General features: G+C 38.4%; 1 protein-coding gene across 3 annotated transcripts in view; it reads left to right on the top strand.

Annotated features, from left to right (window-relative positions):
- Positions 1-19,646, top strand: part of LOC126199316 (uncharacterized) — a 96,900-nt gene that overhangs the window by 5,432 nt on the left and 71,822 nt on the right. For all 3 annotated transcript variants that reach the window (XM_049936157.1, XM_049936156.1, XM_049936155.1), the window contains exons 2-6: positions 6,798-6,993; positions 12,358-12,565; positions 12,740-12,856; positions 17,312-17,415; positions 18,295-18,422. In XM_049936157.1, coding sequence (XP_049792114.1) covers positions 6,798-6,993; positions 12,358-12,565; positions 12,740-12,856; positions 17,312-17,415; positions 18,295-18,422 — 753 coding nt within the window. The remainder of the gene's footprint in view (positions 1-6,797; positions 6,994-12,357; positions 12,566-12,739; positions 12,857-17,311; positions 17,416-18,294; positions 18,423-19,646) is intronic.

Here is a 19,646-nt window from a genome sequence, read left to right as displayed (position 1 = left end):
GAACCCTCTGCCTGGCGCTTAAATGTGATTTGCATACTATCCATGTAGATGTAGAACATCACACTTACACTATAAGCACTCAATCCAAAAATAGTCTGCCGATTTTAACAGATTCCAGTGGAATAAGTATTAACAAGTTTTTTCTTGTCCCTGTGATGTCATAGACATTGTCAGAGCTGCTCTTCCTCAATGGCTCACACCATATCTCTTGACTATACAGAATAAACTGCCCAGGCGACAGGTCCCGCAAATGTGATAAAATGCTCATCGTTGTCCCAGCTTGCAGATATGCTGTGTCCATCCATTTCATAATACATGCACATAAATGAAATGTACATCCAAGCATCATGTTTTCTAATTCATTAAGAAAATAAACTTCTTATAGTGGTAATCATCATTAATTGGTCCCCAGTTTCACCCATACAGGCCCCAGAAAGTCGTTCTAACACCTTGCTAATGATGCTAAGTGAAGAAGGTAGCTACAGACTCAGTAATTGCCTTTGCCTTTATAAACTCCACATTCAAATTAAACAATTTGGATGGAATAAATAACTCAAAACCCCCCATAGAAAATTCATATAAACCTGTTTGAATTATTTATCATCCTCAATAAAAAAGTGTTCCTCTAGGAAGAGTATATGAGACTCTACAAAATTTACAGATCTATACTGTGATATTGCCCTATGTAGTTGTTACAGAGAACACAATTTACAGTTATGAGGCCAGTTTCCTCATTACACACTTTCAACATTCATAAAGAACCAGAAGGGTTACTTGATTTGAACTATTAACAAGCATTTATTGTTGGACATTCTATAGTCAGTTACATATCTTTCCAAACCTGAAGACTAGCATATAAAACTTAGATACTTGCCTCTTTATTAGGTCATCTGTAAATTAGTGTATGGAACAGAATAATAAACTCAGTAAATTCTGACAAACTGCCTATTGGCTTCTGTCTCGGGTTCTTCGGCCGACGTTCATCTAATGATTTTTCTGACATTTTGCCAGCACGAGTGGCTGGCATTGTCAAAGCTTCACCCTCCATTGCCAGTGGTGAACTGGAGGCGAGCTCGCGGCCGCAGACTATATGTACCTGGCGCGCCAACGTCCGAGGGCTTCTCCGCGGTCATTTCCGGTGCGGTTCTCCTCTTGCTACCTGCGATGGTCGTTCGCTGCAGTACGGGCAGCCAGGATCCGTTTACCTTAAGGCTTTCCTCTTTCTTGTTGAAACTGATCGTGTGTTTTTGTATTTCTACAGCCTCTCTGAACAAGCGCGTGTGATAGTGCTTCTCTACAGCTAGAACTTCCGTGTCGGCGAATTTTATTACGTGGTCGGTCCCATTCAGTGCGTGCTCTGCCACGGCCGATTTCTCCACCTGCCCCAACCTGTAATGTCGCTTGTGCTCTTTGATCCTGGTGTTAATTGATCGTCCAGTCATTCCGACATAAACTTTCCTGCATGTGCATGGTATACGGTATATTCCCGACCTTGCAAGTGGGTCTCTTTTCTCCTTCGCCGATCTAAGACACTCTTTGATCTTCCTTGTCGGTTTGAAAATCGTCTTTACGCCATGTTTGCGCAATGTACGGCCGATTCTGTCCGTCACTCTGTCTGCCATACATTCCCAGAGTGACGGACAGAATCGGCTGCACATTGCGCAAACATGGCGTAAAGACGATTTTCAAACCGACAAGGAAGATCAAAGAGTGTCTTAGATCGGCGAAGGAGAAAAGAGACCCACTTGCAAGGTCGGGAATATACCGTATACCATGCACATGCGGAAAAGTTTATGTCGGAATGACTGGACGATCAATTAACACTAGGATCAAAGAGCACAAGCGACATTGCAGGTTGGGGCAGGTGGAGAAATCGGCCGTGGCAGAGCACGCACTGAATGGGACCGACCACGTAATAAAATTCACCGACACGGAAGTTCTAGCTGTAGAGAAGCACTATCACACGCGCTTGTTCAGAGAAGCTGTAGAAATACAAAAACAAGCGAACAGTTTCAACAAGAAAGAGGAAAGCCTTAAGGTAAACGGATCCTGGCTGCCCGTACTGCAGCGAATGACCGTCGCAGGTAGCAAGAGGAGAACCGCACCGGAAATGACCGCGGAGAAGCCCTCGGACGTTGGCGTGCCAGGTACATATAGTCTGCGGCCGCGAGCTCGCCTCCAGTTCACCACCGGCAATGGAGGGTGAAGCTTTGACAATGCCAGCCACTCGTGCTGGCGAAACGTCAGAAAAATCATTAGATGAATGTCGGCCAAAGAACCCGAGACAGAAGCCAATAGGCAGTTTGTCAACAAGTGGCCACGAAAGCCTTAACAATTTTGTATCAGTAAATTCTTCTACTACTTCTACTTTGGTAGTTTGGAGAAACTGCAAAACTGATGGTATCAGTTTATATAGTAACCATCAAGATACACTTCTCTCCTTTACTTTTTTACAGTGATAATGTCCCTATTTATGTATGTTTCTCTCTCTCTCTCTCTCTCTCTCTCTCAAACACACACACACACACACACACACACACACACACACACAATCTTACATACATATTCATACCTGGTTTTTAACGTGTCTTGTGTACTGCATTTATTTTATTCCTCCATACAGAATTCTGAATGCTCTCCTATTATATGTTTCAACAAATTCCCTCCCATGATACATTTCAACAAATGCCCTGCTCCAGGATGCCTCTAGACCAAGTACTATACCCTTCTCCAGGGTTAGGAATGTCATTTACTCTTAAATCTAAACCCCAGTTGTTAGACTATGGGTCAAGAAGCTCAAGTGTCAAATTTTCTTGAGTACTAGGAGACCAATACTTCTTTTTAAGCTTCTACTTAAAATCAGTCCAGGATATAAATTCTTCAGCATGAGCAGTTTCACACTCCACCAGATCACCCTCTAAGTAACTTAATACAAAATAAATTCTCTTTGAGTCATCCAATCATTTGGGTAAAGATTTACTAAACATTCTTAAAAAATACATGCGGTGAACCTCTTCATCCAGCTTGAATTTAGGGAATTGTTTGGGTAGATTAGTTCCATTTTCCAGCTGCAGTTCCTCTATTAGCTCAGTTGACATCCCTTATTTCCTCCTCTATTAGCTCAGTTGACATCCCTTATTTCCACTAAGCTTTCTTTTATTTAATTCCTCCTCAGTCTTAGTCAATTCGTCCCAAATTTTCTGTAGGTCACTCTCCATCCTACCTGTTTCTGCATTAGAATGAGGTGTACCTACAGATGATTCAACCCTTTCTCACGCTTTATCATTGACTATGTCCACTACACACTCCTCCAAACTAGCATGTGTAGAGTCTGAAATAGCAGCTACATCTGAATTTTTGCTTTGTTCCAACACTTTTAGCATTACTTGAACACCAGAGATTTGAACATGTATTCTATTAAATTCCTGTTCCATTAATTCTTTTCAACTCCTTGTCTAAATTGCTCATTCTGATCATGTGAAACTAAATCACACTGTTCCCCCTAAGGTAAGTCTTCCCGCTCCCGGGATTGGAATGACTCCTTACCCTCTCCTTTAAAACCCACATCCTTTCGTCTTTCCCTCTCCTTCCCTCTTTCCTGATGAGGCAACAGTTTGTTGCGAAAGCTTGAATTTTGTGTGTATGTTTGTGTTTGTTTGTGTGTCTGTCGACCTGCCAGCACTTTCATTTGGTAAGTCACATCATCTTTGTTTTTAGATATATGTTTCAGTATTTCGTAGTTTAGCTCCTGTTTTGGTGTGGATAGTCTCCTGTAACTGCAATATGTTACTCTGAATTTCTTATTTTCCCTTACATAACTCATAGACTCTTGAGTGTGTTTGCTGGAGTGTGATCTTTGTTATTTCATTTATTAATTCTGATTTTGTTTGCTCAAATGCCATGTTTGTTTGTTTGAGTGCTGTATTTGTTTTTTTTATTTATTTAATTCTTTAATTCCAATTTAGCAATCTCTATAGTGGCAGTTAACTTCTTTAAATCATTGCTCAATTGCACACAAAATATTCTGAGCTATTCTGGCACATCTGCATCCATTCTTCTACAGGCATATGATTCTTCCACAGGCATATGATGTCCACAGTAACATACGTTTAATTAAGCTCAGCTTAATTTTGTAGCAAGGCTAACCACATTGTTTAAGTATACTCATGAACTCTGGTTCACCCCATAACACAAAAAAACTTTTTGAAACTAATCGTCTAGGGTTTTATACAGCTCACCAGACTCTTACCACTGCTGCAGGTTGACAAGCCATATCTGCAATCTGTGACCAGTGTTGTACATGTGTCATGGGATTAATACAGTTGAAGTCTTCCATAGTCAAAGATCCTCTGACTCATTAGTTTCTTCTGGGTCGTAATTGTAGCTGAAGAATTTAATAATTGTTTATTAAGTACTCAAGCTTCTTCAGAATTCTTGATTTGCAGTGCTATCAATTGATTTGGCACCATTTCATAATCTTGGCTGTTGACCTTTGTTGTTACAGCAACAGATATCAACTCAAGCAAATCTTCATACTCAAAAATCACCAATTCTCTTCAAAATTTCAAATTTCTGATTGCTGTTCTTGTTCTTTGTCAATTTTATTTTCTCAGTCATATTTGTTCTGGGTCCTGTCAAGGTCACCACATGCAATGTTCTGCTGGTTTCTTTACCTTGATATCAGGTGGTGAAGCAAAGTCTGATTGGGAAATAAGAGTTCCTGTATTCATTCTTGCTAATCATATTATTTCCACACAGTTGCTCCTGTCTTCTGATTGAACTTCGTTTCTCGAAGAGCTTCAGTTACTGCTTTAAGTTAAGAGTACAAATACAGCATCCAATTCTTGAAATAAATGTGGCGCTTCTCATAAACAATATATCTTATACTGTATTCTTGTTTACAGTAACCAAGCAGTACAAAGTTGCTTCATTATTCGCAACATCACAATTACATTCATAAGGACTCATTCCAAAAATGGTCTGCCTTATTTAAGAGATTCAATTTTAGTGAATATATAACCAGTTTTCTTTTGTTCACATGATTCATAAGCTTTGTCATGGCTGTTATTCCTCCATGGCTCATACCATGCCAAAACTGCACCTGATGACACAGAATAAAATGCCCAACCAGAAGATACTGAAAACATGGTACAATGTCTGTCATTATCCTGGCGTGCACATATGTGGCATACATCCATTTCATAATGTATGTGCATAAATATAGCATACATCTAAACAGCAGACTATACTAAATAATTACAAAAATAAAATTTTTATGCTAGTGATCAACATTCATCAGTTCGAAAGATGCTTGTACTGCACATCACTTCACCAAAGCGATGTGTTGCATTACACAAGACACCTTCAAAGGGATGTCCATCTTAGTGTTTTGTTTAGTGACAAGAGCAGATTTTGTACGGCATCAGTGACTCTCTTATGTCGTGACTATGATTAAATGAGTTACTGAAATGTATCAGGCAGCAATACTAGCTCTAGACTTCATGATGTGTTGAATCTTTATTTACAAGAATGTAATACACATTTGTAGTTGGTTGATGGAGCACTGAATATCTGGCAATTTTATTCCTTTCAGAAAATGCTGGGAAGAGCAAGAAAATTTTTGAACATACACTGCTGTTGGTGTAACAATTCCACACAGTTACCAGCTGCTTATGCACAGCAATTTGCATTTTCTTACTTTTAAAGTCATCTGCCAGTTACTCTACTAAAATTTAATTTGCTGTAAATTATTCCCAATTTCACAATTGTTCTGCTTAGACCCTTCTTTCTGCCAACAAGGGCATAAAATGGAAACTATCTGCTAGTGGTACTGACATTACTAAGTTATCTACTTATACTGTGAACAGTAGCAGTTAACTGTCCTGAGGCACAGTCATTGTTATTTTTCAGTAGTGATTCTTGATATAGAACTACATATTGATCCTAATCTGACAAAAATCTCATAACTACTAAATACCTCATTAGAAGTTCTGAGGTTTGCATTCTGCTTAGGACTACTGTAGTATCTTGTGTATGTCTACTGTGTAAAACAATCTGATCAAATGTTGTTTAGTGAATAAATCATATGGTAGCAATAATATTCAACTTTGAAAGAGATAGGAAGAAGAACACGGACATGAAACTTACTGTATGATTAGAATGGTGCACAAAACTGGGTCTTAAAGCAGGGAGCTCTGCCATTTGTGGGCAAATGCTCTGCTGACTGAACTGTGCAAACTTTCTCCCAGGAGTGCTGGAAGTTTTGTAGGCAGGAGAAGAGGTGCTGTTGGACATAGAGTTGCGAGGGCAGGTTATGAGTAGTGCTTGGATAGCTCAGTCAGTAGAACATCTGCCTGTGAATGGTAAAGGTCACAGGTTTTGAGTTCCAGTGCAGGTCACAGTTTTAATTTGTGAGGAAGTTTGGAATCAGCTCACACTCCACTATAGGGAGAATTTCATTCTAGATTATGGATAAGTTGAAGCTTGCAGTTCGACAGTCAGATGTGCTGCGGTTGCACAATTGGCAAATAACCGCATCATTGTCCTAGTCTGATACACCATTTTAACTTGTAAAATTCAATCAACACACCCCATACTCTGCAAAGCACTATAATTTTTTGCCATGGTTTCTACACTTTTTTCTGGACAAAGAGTGTAAATTGCAATATATGGTCCTGTACTGTGTTGCTGTTGCATATCGTTGAAGTAAAGTAATTTCATCTGTGTGGACTACCTTTGTGCATCCTTATTTTTCTTTAATTTAGTTGCTATTTTTCATCTTGTCCTTTTTGTTGCAGGCATGAAGCGAGAGACATTTTCCGGAATGCTGTGCATGCTTCTGAACATGATGCAGTCATATTTGCAGGTTCAGGTTGCACTGGGGCAGTACACAAATTAATCCATGCACTCAACTTGCCTGAGCCTCCAGTTGTATTTGTAGGGCCATGTGAGCACCACTCCAACTTGTTGCCTTGGAGGGAGATTGGCTCAAAGGTACTTTTAAACTTCTGTTTTGCAGTGGCATTAGAATAAGAGAAGAAGAAGAAAACATTGGGCAGTCATATTTGTAGCCCCAATTTTCTGTATACTTAGATCTCTGTCTTTTTCAGTTTTCTTTCAAAATAAAGAAAGACAAATGTTATTGATATTCTTTGCTCATGATTACTGTATGGTTTTTAAACAGGCAGTGAAACTGCTAAGACTCTTCCAAGATCATAAAGTAGTGTTTTTTGCTTCACAAATATTGGCATTGTGTATGCTGTGAGATTAATTAATTTTGATTAGTATTTTTAATCAGTCTGAAAGACACTTCATATGTGTCATGTAGGTTTGTGTAGTGTATTAACAGACACAGATAGATTGGTGGAACAAAACACATTGTTTCTGTTGGCTGTGGACTTTACAATACAAAATACTATAGTGATCTGGCTCTTTAAGCTTTCTATCACATTATTAAATTTAAAATACCACTTTTTCTAGTTATATCTGAAAACAAAGATGATGTGACTTGCCAAACAAAAGCGCTGGCAGGTCGATAGACACACAAACAAACACAAACATACACACAAAATTCAAGCTTTCGCAACCAACGGTTGCTTCATCAGGAAAGAGGGAAGGAGAGGGAAAGACGAAAGGATGTGGGTTTTAAGGGAGAGGGTAAGGAGTCATTCCAATCCTGGGAGCGGAAAGACTTACCTTAGGGGGAAAAAAGGACAGGTATACACTCGCACACACACCCATATCCAACCGCACATACACAGAGACAGACACACATCACTTTTTCTAGTTATGTATTTATGCGATAAATAAGAAATAAGACAGGCAGCATCAGTAATAATCAAGTTACTTACAACCGGCTACTAAATTCTACATTTTTTTGCATGTTTGCACGCAAGATGTAATTATGTTGGACTACTAGAAACCACATATATTCTTCCAAAGTTATCTTGCATAATTACAGCAGTATTCCTACCTGGCTATCACTTCTTTAGTTTTTTTACTTATTCATTTTTGTGTGTCCCATGGATCCTTACAATGATAAGTTTGCCCTGAATGTTTAATGTATCTTTATTATGATTACATATATTTTAATGTAAATGCAATTACAATTTACTACTCAATAGATATTACAGTAAAACAATAAATGATTATGATTTTAACTCTTCAATAGACACGTTCGGTGTAGGGTTGTCAACTTTTTTTTGTCAAAATATGGGAGACTTTGACCCGACAAAATTATAGAATTTTTTACTTACACTATATTTGTTTACACTTTTGGCAGCAGTCTGAAGTTTGTGATCATTTTTTACAAACTGGACAAATAGATCACATGTGTAACAAAAATTAAAATTTATTTGTAGTTCGGCATTCATTAAATCTAGATTGCAATGGTTCCTATCATCAGACCATCGAAGAAAAAATTCTTTCAGTGTGAGCATTAGATGCCAGTATACTGAGAACAAAGCCAAGAATCATATTTATCTCCTTGGATTTAATTCCTTTGTCTCAGTCATAACGGATACCCACTTTTAAACTGTGCTATCATCAGTGGCAGTTTTTGTATTTGTTATAATTTTCAAAGAACATAATTCATTGTACAGGTTATCCTCATGTATGTCTAGCTGAATATGAGTAAGCAGGTCCTGAAAATCATTAAAATTAACTGAATTCTTTAGGGACAGTGGGAGCAAGGACTGAATTGTAGGATTGTCAGAAGTGTTTACATTTTTTTACAATGTAAGTATGGAAAGTATCATAAAATTCAACAAGATTATTTTGAATTCTTTTCTGATTGATAGGATCTAAACTATTTAAAATCTTGTGTCTATTGCTTCCAAAAAACAAGTCATCTTTTCTTTGCAAAATTTTCTTTGACAAAGCTTCAATGGCACTACAGGACTCCATATACTTAAATCTGAAATCTCTAGATATTTTGAGGTTTCCAAAATAATATTTCCAATATAAGAAAAAAATTGAAGATATGCTTCAAGAATTAACAATTTACTTGGGTCCTCATCACTAAAATACAATTTTAAAGCTTTAGATGTTTCATTTGTGCTTTGAAAATACACTCCTGGAAATTGAAATAAGAACACCGTGAATTCATTGTCCTAGGAAGGGGAAACTTTATTGACACATTCCTGGGGTCAGATACATCACATGATCACACTAACAGAACCACAGGCACATAGACACAGGCAACAGAGCATGCACAATGTCGGCACTAGTACAGTGTATATCCACCTTTCGCAGCAATGCAGGCTGCTATTCTCCCATGGAGACGATCGTAGAGATGCTGGATGTAGTCCTGTGGAACGGCTTGCCATGCCATTTCCACCTGGCGCCTCAGTTGGACCAGCGTTCGTGCTGGACGTGCAGACCGCGTGAGACGACGCTTCATCCAGTCTCAAACATGCTCAATGGGGGACAGATCCGGAGATCTTGCTGGCCAGGGTAGTTGACTTACACCTTCTAGAGCACGTTGGGTGGCACGGGATACATGCGGACTTGCATTGTCCTGTTGGAACAGCAAGTTCCCTTGCCGGTCTAGGAATGGTAGAACGATGGGTTCGATGACGGTTTGGATGTACCGTGCACTATTCAGTGTCCCCTCGACGATCACCAGTGGTGTACGGCCAGTGTAGGAGATCGCTCCCCACACCATGATGCCGGGTGTTGGCCCTGTGTGCCTCGGTCGTATGCAGTCCTGATTGTGGCGCTCACCTGCACGGCGCCAAACACGCATACGACCATCATTGGCACCAAGGCAGAAGCGACTCTCATCGCTGAAGACGACACGTCTCCATTCGTCCCTCCATTCACGCCTGTCACGATACCACTGGAGGCGGGCTGCACGATGTTGGGGCGTGAGCGGAAGACGGCCTAACGGTGTGCGGGACCGTAGCCCAGCTTCATGGAGACGGTTGCGAATGGTCCTCGCCGATACCCCAGGAGCAACAGTGTCCCTAATTTGCTGGGAAGTGGCGGTGCGGTCCCCTACGGCACTGCGTAGGATCCTACGGTCTTGGCGTGCATCCGTGCGTCGCTGCGGTCCGGTCCCAGGTCGACGGGCACGTGCACCTTCCGCCGACCACTGGCGACAACATCGATGTACTGTGGAGACCTCACGCCCCACGTGTTGAGCAATTCGGCGGTACGTCCACCCGGCCTCCCGCATGCCCACTATACGCCCTCGCTCAAAGTCCGTCAACTGCACATACGGTTCACGTCCACGCTGTCGCGGCATGCTACCAGTGTTAAAGACTGCGATGGAGCTCCGTATGCCACGGCAAACTGGCTGACACTGACGGCGGCGGTGCACAAATGCTGCGCAGCTAGCGCCATTCGACGGCCAACACCGCGGTTCCTGGTGTGTCCGCTGTGCCGTGCGTGTGATCATTGCTTGTGCAGCCCTCTCGCAGTGTCCGGAGCAAGTGTGGTGGGTCTGACACACCGGTGTCAATGTGTTCTTTTTTCCATTTCCAGGAGTGTAATTTATTATTGGCCCCCAGATCTTTACTAGCCTATCAAGGGACAGCCACCTAGTAGGCCCATGCCTTAAAATTTCACACCACTCAGTACCAACAAAATTTTAAAAAAAGATCTTAATTCTTCTCTGCATTTTGCTCACACTGAAAAGTGTCCATAAATCTTAACAACCATCATTTCTATGTCTACATTTAAGACATCAGAAGCATATTTAGTGGCATTATGGATTATGTGATTTGTGCGGTTTGCTTTAAATATTTTGTTATTTTTCTCACTCAACAATTTCATCACAGATTTATTTTTGCCATAATTGACACTAGCATTATCGGCACTGTAGACTAAATGTTATTTACATTTAATGAATGAGATTCAAGACTGTTTTCTATCAAAGCATGAATACCACTAACACTCTCGTCTGCTTGTTCTGCAAAATCTAATAGTTTATTTCTGGTGCCAAGACAAGGTTCAACGTACCTGATTACTACAGGAAACATTTCCCTATTATTGAAAATTGATACATCTGAAGTCACAGAAAAAAAGATGCTACACTTCTCTGGATCATTAAGCACATCTAGGAAATCACTTACACTTCTAGGCACTGATACGTTTTTTTGCAATAGACTGTGCTTTCATCCTACCACAACATTTTTTTTTTTTGTCACATCCGAATCCATAAATATCCTTCACAAGTGTATTTGCACAGTCCATGCTAACGTAAATTAGGTTGTGTTTCACTGTATGATACACAAACAATAACTCACCCACTACAACTTTGTTGGTTTCACCACCAGTGGAACTATCACTTAGGCACTGAAAATAGCTGGATATCTTAGATGTATTACTTCTCCTAACTCTGCTTTTGTGTCCTTCGGTGTTGGCGTGCTGCTGACCGTCTGTATTACCACCATGTGCTATGCTGAATTCAAGCTTGGAAAGGGTGTAATACACTTAAGAATTGTTTCCTTTTACAGGATTAACACATAGATAAGTTTCTTCTCATTTCTTCTGATGCGTAAAGAAGTAAAGGTACTCTCTTTTTATGTGGAATTTTGGATTCTTCCATTTCGCGTAACTCGAATTAGGCGGAACGACAAAGAAACAAGATAATCGCAACATATAAAATAAACATGGGAGATGGGAGTAGGCTTAAAAATTCAGAAGAATATGGAAGTTGCTGTATAATACGGGAGAGTTGGCAAATCTAGTTTGATGGTCAAGTACGTACCTGGAAACTGGAAGGTCACAGGATCAAATTGTAGTCAGACCACAGATTTTTCAGTCTGTGCTTTAAACTAGCATTCACCTCTCAGTGATGTGGAGATTTGCCAGAAACAACCTGTGGTTCATATTGCGCATTAAAATGTTATGAGTGAAACTGATGTTTGTTTAATTGTGTACTGTTGCTCTGTTATTGACATTTCAGTAGTCAGTTTCATTTGCACGAAAAAAACATCAGTACATGACATGGTAGAGGAGGAGGGGGAGAGGAGGCTGGGTGTTAATCACCTGAAAGATTGAATGATTAGGGATGAACAACTGTTTAACCTTCCGTTCATTGTCTTACAAGATTAAAGAACGAATAAATATTAAATGGCAGTTGCAAAATGTTGACTGGATGTTTCTGGAACTATCCATTGATCAGAAATTTCTCTTGGTCAATGAAGCGGCATCAAATCTCAAATCATTATGATGTATGTGTGCTAAATGTATTATGTAGTTTAACATTTCAGAAATTTAAGACTGAACAGTGCTGTATTTATGTCTTAATTGCAGTTATCAGCAGTATTTATTTTTAAGAAGCTGCTAAGTGTATGTGTGTAACTGCTTTACAGAATTATTGTGATATGTGGGACATATTTTCTGCTGCAGATCGTTCGAATCAGAGAAACTAAAGAAGGCCACCTTGACCTTGTAGATCTAGAACAGCAGTTGCAAGCACACCATGGTCTTGGGCCAAAGCTCATTGGATGCTTTTCTGCAGCATCCAATGTTACAGGTGTCCTTGCTGATGATATCGCCACAACTCTTCTATTACATCAGTATGGTGCTCTTGCATTTTGGGATTATGCTTCTGCAGGTTAGTTATATCCAGTGTATCATAATATTCTGTCACACCTTTTAATTCAGACACTATTGTTGATAATTCACAATAGTTCTAACCAACTATACTATTTGTTAATTATTTTATTCACACCAAAAATTTATATTTATTTGCAACTAACTCAAAATTTATGTGTGTGTTTCCTTGCAGCTCCTTATGTTAAACTTGACATGAACCCCATTTTGCCTGGTGTCGATGAGACTGCCGTCCACAAAGATGCTATGTTCTTTTCTGTCCACAAATTTGTTGGAGGTGTTCAGTCACCAGGTATGTCCATTCTGAGCAATTCATCAGGTAACATTTATCTGGAAAATATTGAACAGATGGTTGAAATGTACAAAATGTGTGTCACTTGTGCATGTTTGTGTGAAAAACACTCGGTATCTAATATTTTAGCCTTCTGAAATAATCCATTAGTTCCCAAGAACATAGTTATAATGTATGTGTAAAGAGTGTATATGCAATATCAATATTTTTGGAATATTCTGTTGGTTCTTGGAGGAACATAGACATGCTAATAACTCGAATACAAAGTATTAATGTTCAACAATAATATTTATTTATACTTTGTTATAAACTGGCTTTTGGCTTCTCAGGCCATTGTCATATAATTAAATACTAAACAGATAGTCCACACAACTCCAGCGAGAATTCATAGCTGAACCAAGTTATGTGATATTGTATGACTATATCGGTACAAAACACAAGCATAACGTAAGACCTAAAGAGACTCTGAACAAATAAATCTTATATTACAGTATATTCAAATACTATGTGAATATATAAGCCACTACATTGAACAGCTATTTGACTGCTTTACTTCAGTAACAGTCTTGGAAATGTACAATACAGCAGTTATGACAGCCTATAGTCCTCCAGTAGGAAATGGTTTAAGCTTCATTATCAGTTAGAGGAGGTACTAATAAGACTTAGCAGAAATAACTGGGAAGTACTGTCTGTGGAGCTTTAAATATAGATTTCATCTCTGACACTTCTGATTTAGGGCAATCAGAATTAATGATGCCCAGCTTTGGCTTGAGCTTCACAGTAACATTCCCAACAAGAGTAGAAGGATATAGTGCATCAGGAATTGATAATTTATTTCTAAGCCCATCTGTTTGTAATGAAATAGATGTCAGCTCCATAATAAGTGGTTTATCTGATGATGACTATAGCAACTGCACATCCCCATCAGAGAGGTTTATCTAAGAAAAGAAAAATGAAATTGTACAGAATTATAAATACTGACTCAGTTGCACTGAGACTTTATAGGATAAAAAAATGGGGAAAAATTTACCATATGCACTTAATTCTTGCCGGCCGAAGTGGCCGTGCGGTTAAAGGCGCTGCAGTCTGGAACCGCAAGACCGCTACGGTCGCAGGTTCGAATCCTGCCTCGGGCATGGATGTTTGTGATGTCCTTAGGTTAGTTAGGTTTAACTAGTTCTAAGTTCTAGGGGACTAATGACCTCAGCAGTTGAGTCCCATAGTGCTCAGAGCCATTTGAACCATTTGAACTTAATTCTTTCCTAAAAATATTCTTACGACATTATGAATCCAGTTTTCCTTTACAGCAGGCCAGGGACATTTACAGCACAAGAAAAGAAAAATGGTGGTTAACATCTGGGATCAAAATATCTTGCACTAGGAAGAGAGTGCTTTATTTAATGCAAGGAACTAGCATTAATCATGACTTAACCATCAGAAAGGCAGAAACCTTATATAATGCACAAAAAATCTGAAATTCATAGAAAAAGGCAAGGACAATTTAGAGCATTATTGGGCATAAAAAAATTAACTGGGCAAGACCAATGATATTCAACTCCCAAGCAGTGTAGCAGCAAGACAGATGATATGAAATTAAAATATTATGTACTAAATTAAATAACAGTAGCTGAAAACACAGGTACAAAAAAATCTTCCATCAAAAGTAGATCAAATAAACTTATTTAGACAGTTAATGCATACTCTGCTACCAGACATCAGTTTTGCCAAATCATCTGTTAGGGTCACAATAATCATTACATCATTACGTCACTAAAAAGTAGCAACTCTTCTGAATGTGGTGCTATCTCAGCTAAAGTACGAGAATCTTGTGCTGACTTGGTAACACCATCCTTGAGTTACCTTTTTAATCAAGAGTATTTCCTGAAAGACTGAAGTATGCATGCATTAGTAACACCAATATACAAAATTAGAGATAAGCAACTGACCACTAATTACAGATGGATCTTATTTCTTCCCATGTTCTCAAAATTATTTGAGCGAGTAGCTTATAAGAGAACACTGAACCATACTTTTGAGAATAACATTTTAACAGGAGCTCAATTTAGCTTCCATAAAGGATTCTATACTGAGGACTTCATGAACTCAGTTCTAATACAACTATGACTCTGTACGAGTCCTAATTTCTCTTATCTTATTTTTGTCATCCTTTTGTGAAATTTAAGTAGCTAATAATAGAACTGTTCTGCAGTCAGCCTCAAATGCCAATTCTCTAAATTTTCTCATTAGTGCCTTGCGAAAAGAACATTGTCTACCCTCCAGGGATTCCCACTGGAATTCGTGAAGCATCTCCGTAGTACATATGTGCTGATCAAACCTATGGGTAACAAATCAAGCAGCACACCCTTGAACTGCTTCAATGTTTTCTTGTAATCTGATGCGGTTGGGATCCCAAACATTCAAGCAGTACTTAAGAACAAGCTACACAAGTGTTTTATACACTGTCTCCTTTATAGATGATTACACTTTCCTGAAATTCTCCCAGTATAACAAAGTCTGCCATTAACCTTTGCTACTATCTTCTGTATATGCTTGTTCCATTTCAAGGGTCTGCAATGTTTTGCCCAGATATTTCATTGATGCCATTGCACCAAGTAGCACATTACTAATTCTGTATTAAAAAATTACAGGATTGTTTATCCTACTCATCTGCCTTAACTTATATTTTTCTATATTTAGAGGAAGCTGCTGTTCATCACACCAACTATAAATTTTGTCTAAGTCCATGTACTACAATCACTCAATGATGACACATTCCCATACACCATAGTGTCATCACCAAACTGCTGCTCACATTCTCCTCCAGATCATTTATGTAAGAGAAGTCCTGTCACGCTTCCATGGGTGCTCCTGATAATGCCCTTGTGAACACTCACCATCGGAAACGACATCTAAGTTCAATTTCTTAAGAAGTCTTTGAGCCACTCACACATGTGGCAACCTATTCCATATGCTCATACCTTCATTAACAGTATGCAGTGGGGCACTACATCAAATGCTTTCTGGAAACCTAGGAATATGGAATATGCCTATTGGCCCTCTTCCATAGTTCTAAGGATGTCACACAAGAATAGAGAAAGCTGAGATTCGCACGAGCAATGCTTTCTAAATCTGTGCCTGAAATGAATTTATGGTTAATAACAAGAGTGAACTTAGGATGAACTCAGTAGTTTTCAACCATAATACTAAAAATAGAAATAATTTGCCTGTGGGCTATGCATCCCTCTCAAGGGTTCAGAATGGAGTTTCGTATTCTGGGGACAGAGTCTGTAACAGGTTGCCAGTGCATATTTGTCAGGAAATTGAAACTCCCCAAGTATTTAAACACAAAATAGAATAATATATTATCATCCACACCTACAATAGATGTGAGTACTTGGACTCAGGAAAGTGAAATCTGCTTAATTCTAACTTCTGTATCAGATATATCCTGCTTTTACCAACATAAAGAGAGTTAATACTGATCTGTGTAAAACTAAAATGATTTGTTTGAGGTATTATTTAGTAGCTGTAGCTTCCTACATAGAAAGACCTTGAAAACAACATTATGCAATTTAATTATGTTCGGACAGTGATCAAATATTTTGTACTTGGATATTTTCATGAATATTTTATCATTTTTATTACTAAATAGTTTAATTACAAGTTTTCAAGAGTATAAGTGTATGACTTTACTACACTTTACTAAACTACTAAAACTTGTTTCCTGTGAGTAAAAGATTGTGCTAGTCATACTTTTTTTTCACTTGTATAATCCACAAAACAGCCAGCAGTGGCTGCTTCTGCCTGTTAATGTAAACTCGACTCGTTTCACATCCCTGAAGGTTCTTTTCAAGATGGGATTGAGAGAACATAATGTGTGAATGAATGAATAAATCTTTAGGCATATAAGTGTTAGCATTTATCCTGCTTTTCCCATACCCTGTGGTTAGTAAAAGAAAAGAACAATTGAGTTTAAGGATAGTGGCAAACCTCCTTTTTTCAGTTTCTTTTGCCTATCAGATACTAATAATATTTGAAAAATGAGACAACAAATGGAGGTTTATGTAGAGAATGGGTTTCTTGCAAATATGTAATACAAAAACCACAGAACTACATGTAGTTACAATTGCTTGATATTGACGAAACTCCTTTTTCCTGAAGCAAAACAGAAAAAAATGTGTGTAATTGATGCAGCACCATATTACTAAAGTTATATGTTGAAGTTCATATATAGGCACAAAAAAAAATTATAAATATTGATTGATGTATGCAGTGCAATGTGATGTAATTTTTGTGTTGTGCATAGAGTGGGATGGATCTTTGATAATTGTATTCACATTAAACTGTAACATCACCAAAAAAGGTTGTTTTTATAGAACAATTTTGCTGTAAGATGCTATTTAAACAAAACTGATATTTCACTCAAAACTCTTTATCATCAATGTAATTTTGCAGGTGTACTGGTGGCTAAGAAAGTTCTTTTCAACAATCCTGTACCTAATGGCTGTGGAGGTGGTACAGTTTTCTTCGTAACTAGAGATGGCCATCGTTACTTACAGGTGTGATTTCCTTGTAGTTAGTGTTACTTTAGATAATAGCTTGTTTGCTGACTCCATGAATGTTTATTCATGTATAAAGAAAATACTGCTTCTAATAGCTATTAGTGAACAAAAATGACACTGAGAGTTAGCTATTAGCATTTGAAGCTACACTTATTTGGAGAAATCTAAGCATCTTCAAAATACAGTTAAATTAATAATGTTACTTGTGGCAGAGATGAAGAGAAAGAAATATTTTTATATGTTGGAAAGCCGGAGATATGCTGTGAATGCATAAAGAGATTGTAAGAAATTTCTGTTAGGAAATTTATTCATTTAGAGATGTATTCCACATGCTGTTAATGGAAAAGGACTGAAGTAAAGAATATGAAGTATTTCGAAATTACAATTTAGAACTCATGTAAAGGAATTTACCTTGTATGTGAATATAATATGGGATATGGGTGTACGCCAAAATGTATATTTCATCTTTTGACTTCTTGTATTTCTGTTATTTTCCTGATTATCTTTCATAACATCAATAGTCTACAGCCCATGGTCAAGTGGTTAGCGTTGCTACTCCTAATTTGTGAGGTCTTAGGTTCAATTCCTGGCCAGGTCAATTTTTTTTTTCACTCAGAAACTGGATGTTTGTGTTGTCCTACTGATTACATCTCTTCTTCATCAGAAATTGTGCAATTCACCTAAGTGGCATCAACTAGAAAGACTGCACCAGATGACAGAACAACCCAAGAGGGGAGCTCTCAGCAAATAATGTCACTTTTCAAGTTTGATGTACTGAAATGTCTTCTAAATTACCATTAAGGCAAGATGAAAATTCTGTGCTTGTTGTATAGTGTGTGATTTTAGTTTTCTAATATCAGTCTGTTGACTGTGCAGGACACAGAGCTCAGAGAAGAAGGTGGCACAGCTGCTGTTGTAGAATCAGTTCGAGCAGGACTTTCCATGCAGCTGAAGGAAGCAGTTGGGCCACAAGCTATAATGGCAAGGGAGCACAAAATTACCAGGTATTCTCCATGAAATAGACCATCAGAAAAATCAAATATGTATATATTGGTTTGTTTTCCTTTACAAACAAAATGATTTTTAAGGCAGAATTTTACAGGCTCGTTTAATAGAGTGGTCCCAAATTATCCTAGAGTGAAATTTGTGTTATTGATATGTGTTAACAGGGAAATTAAAAAACTAAGAATAACCAGCACTCCAGGTGCGACAGCATCATCCTGGTCTACACTGACTACTGCCACCATGCAGCAGTGCTGCTCAGCCGCTCCTGGAGTACTGGTTATTCTTCATTGCAAAAACAAAATTTCAAATAATTGTGAAAACATTGAAGAAATGTGCCTGAAGACTCTTAGGAACATCACATGATATATAACATTCCCAAACTATTACCCACAAGATCCCTACTGTTGCAATCTTTCCTGCTGTAAAACCTGCCCCATGTTGTGCCTACTCACCACTCATACTCCAGCCCTAACACAGGTAAATCTTACAATATAAAAGACAGAGAAACTTGCAAAACCACATCTATTGTTTATCAACTAATTTGTGTCCACTGTGCATTGTTCTATATAGGTATGACCGCCACTAGTGTCAGAACACACGAGGGGGCAAAGAAAAATTATCTGTTTGGAACATGAAGTACCCAACTGCTGAACATGCTCTCTAGAACATTCCCCCTTCTCTTTTTGTTTTTTTTCCCCTTCATTGTCATCCTTTTGAGTTAGGTGTATGTGTCATTATTTTATTTATTGCTTTTACTTTTTAATTTCACTTCCCTCCCTGCTCTCTTTCATACTATTATTTTTTCACAGATTTTTCAGTCGCACTATTCATTTCTCTTCTTTAATGCCTAATCCATCATTAATTCTCACTCTGCCCTGATCATATCTGGACCGAAGCTGGCACAGTGCTTGGTAGTATACTATCTTTGCCCTCCTACTCTCTCTCTCTCTCTCTCTCTCTCTTACACCTCTCCCTTCATCTTTATCTCCCCCCATCTCACAACAGATGAGTCCGTCTGATTCTGAAGTCGATCAGTGATCTGTTCTTCCTTCTTAACTTATCCCTCTCTTCTTCCCAAAGAAGAAACTAGTTGTTCAAAAGCTAGAAAATAGTTTACTTTTATATGTATCAATCAGCAGCACCATACATTATGTCGTCTGAGGTTCAGTATTTGCTAGCGATACGTATCACCAAGAAGCATCAGCCATATTTTCTCTCTAACA

Source organism: Schistocerca nitens, chromosome 8 (assembly GCF_023898315.1).
Source record: "Schistocerca nitens isolate TAMUIC-IGC-003100 chromosome 8, iqSchNite1.1, whole genome shotgun sequence".
In the NCBI taxonomy this organism is placed as follows: Eukaryota; Metazoa; Arthropoda; class Insecta; order Orthoptera; family Acrididae; genus Schistocerca; species Schistocerca nitens.
The sequence above is the reverse complement of the archived record's forward strand: the minus strand, read 5'-3'. Positions and strand labels throughout refer to the sequence as shown.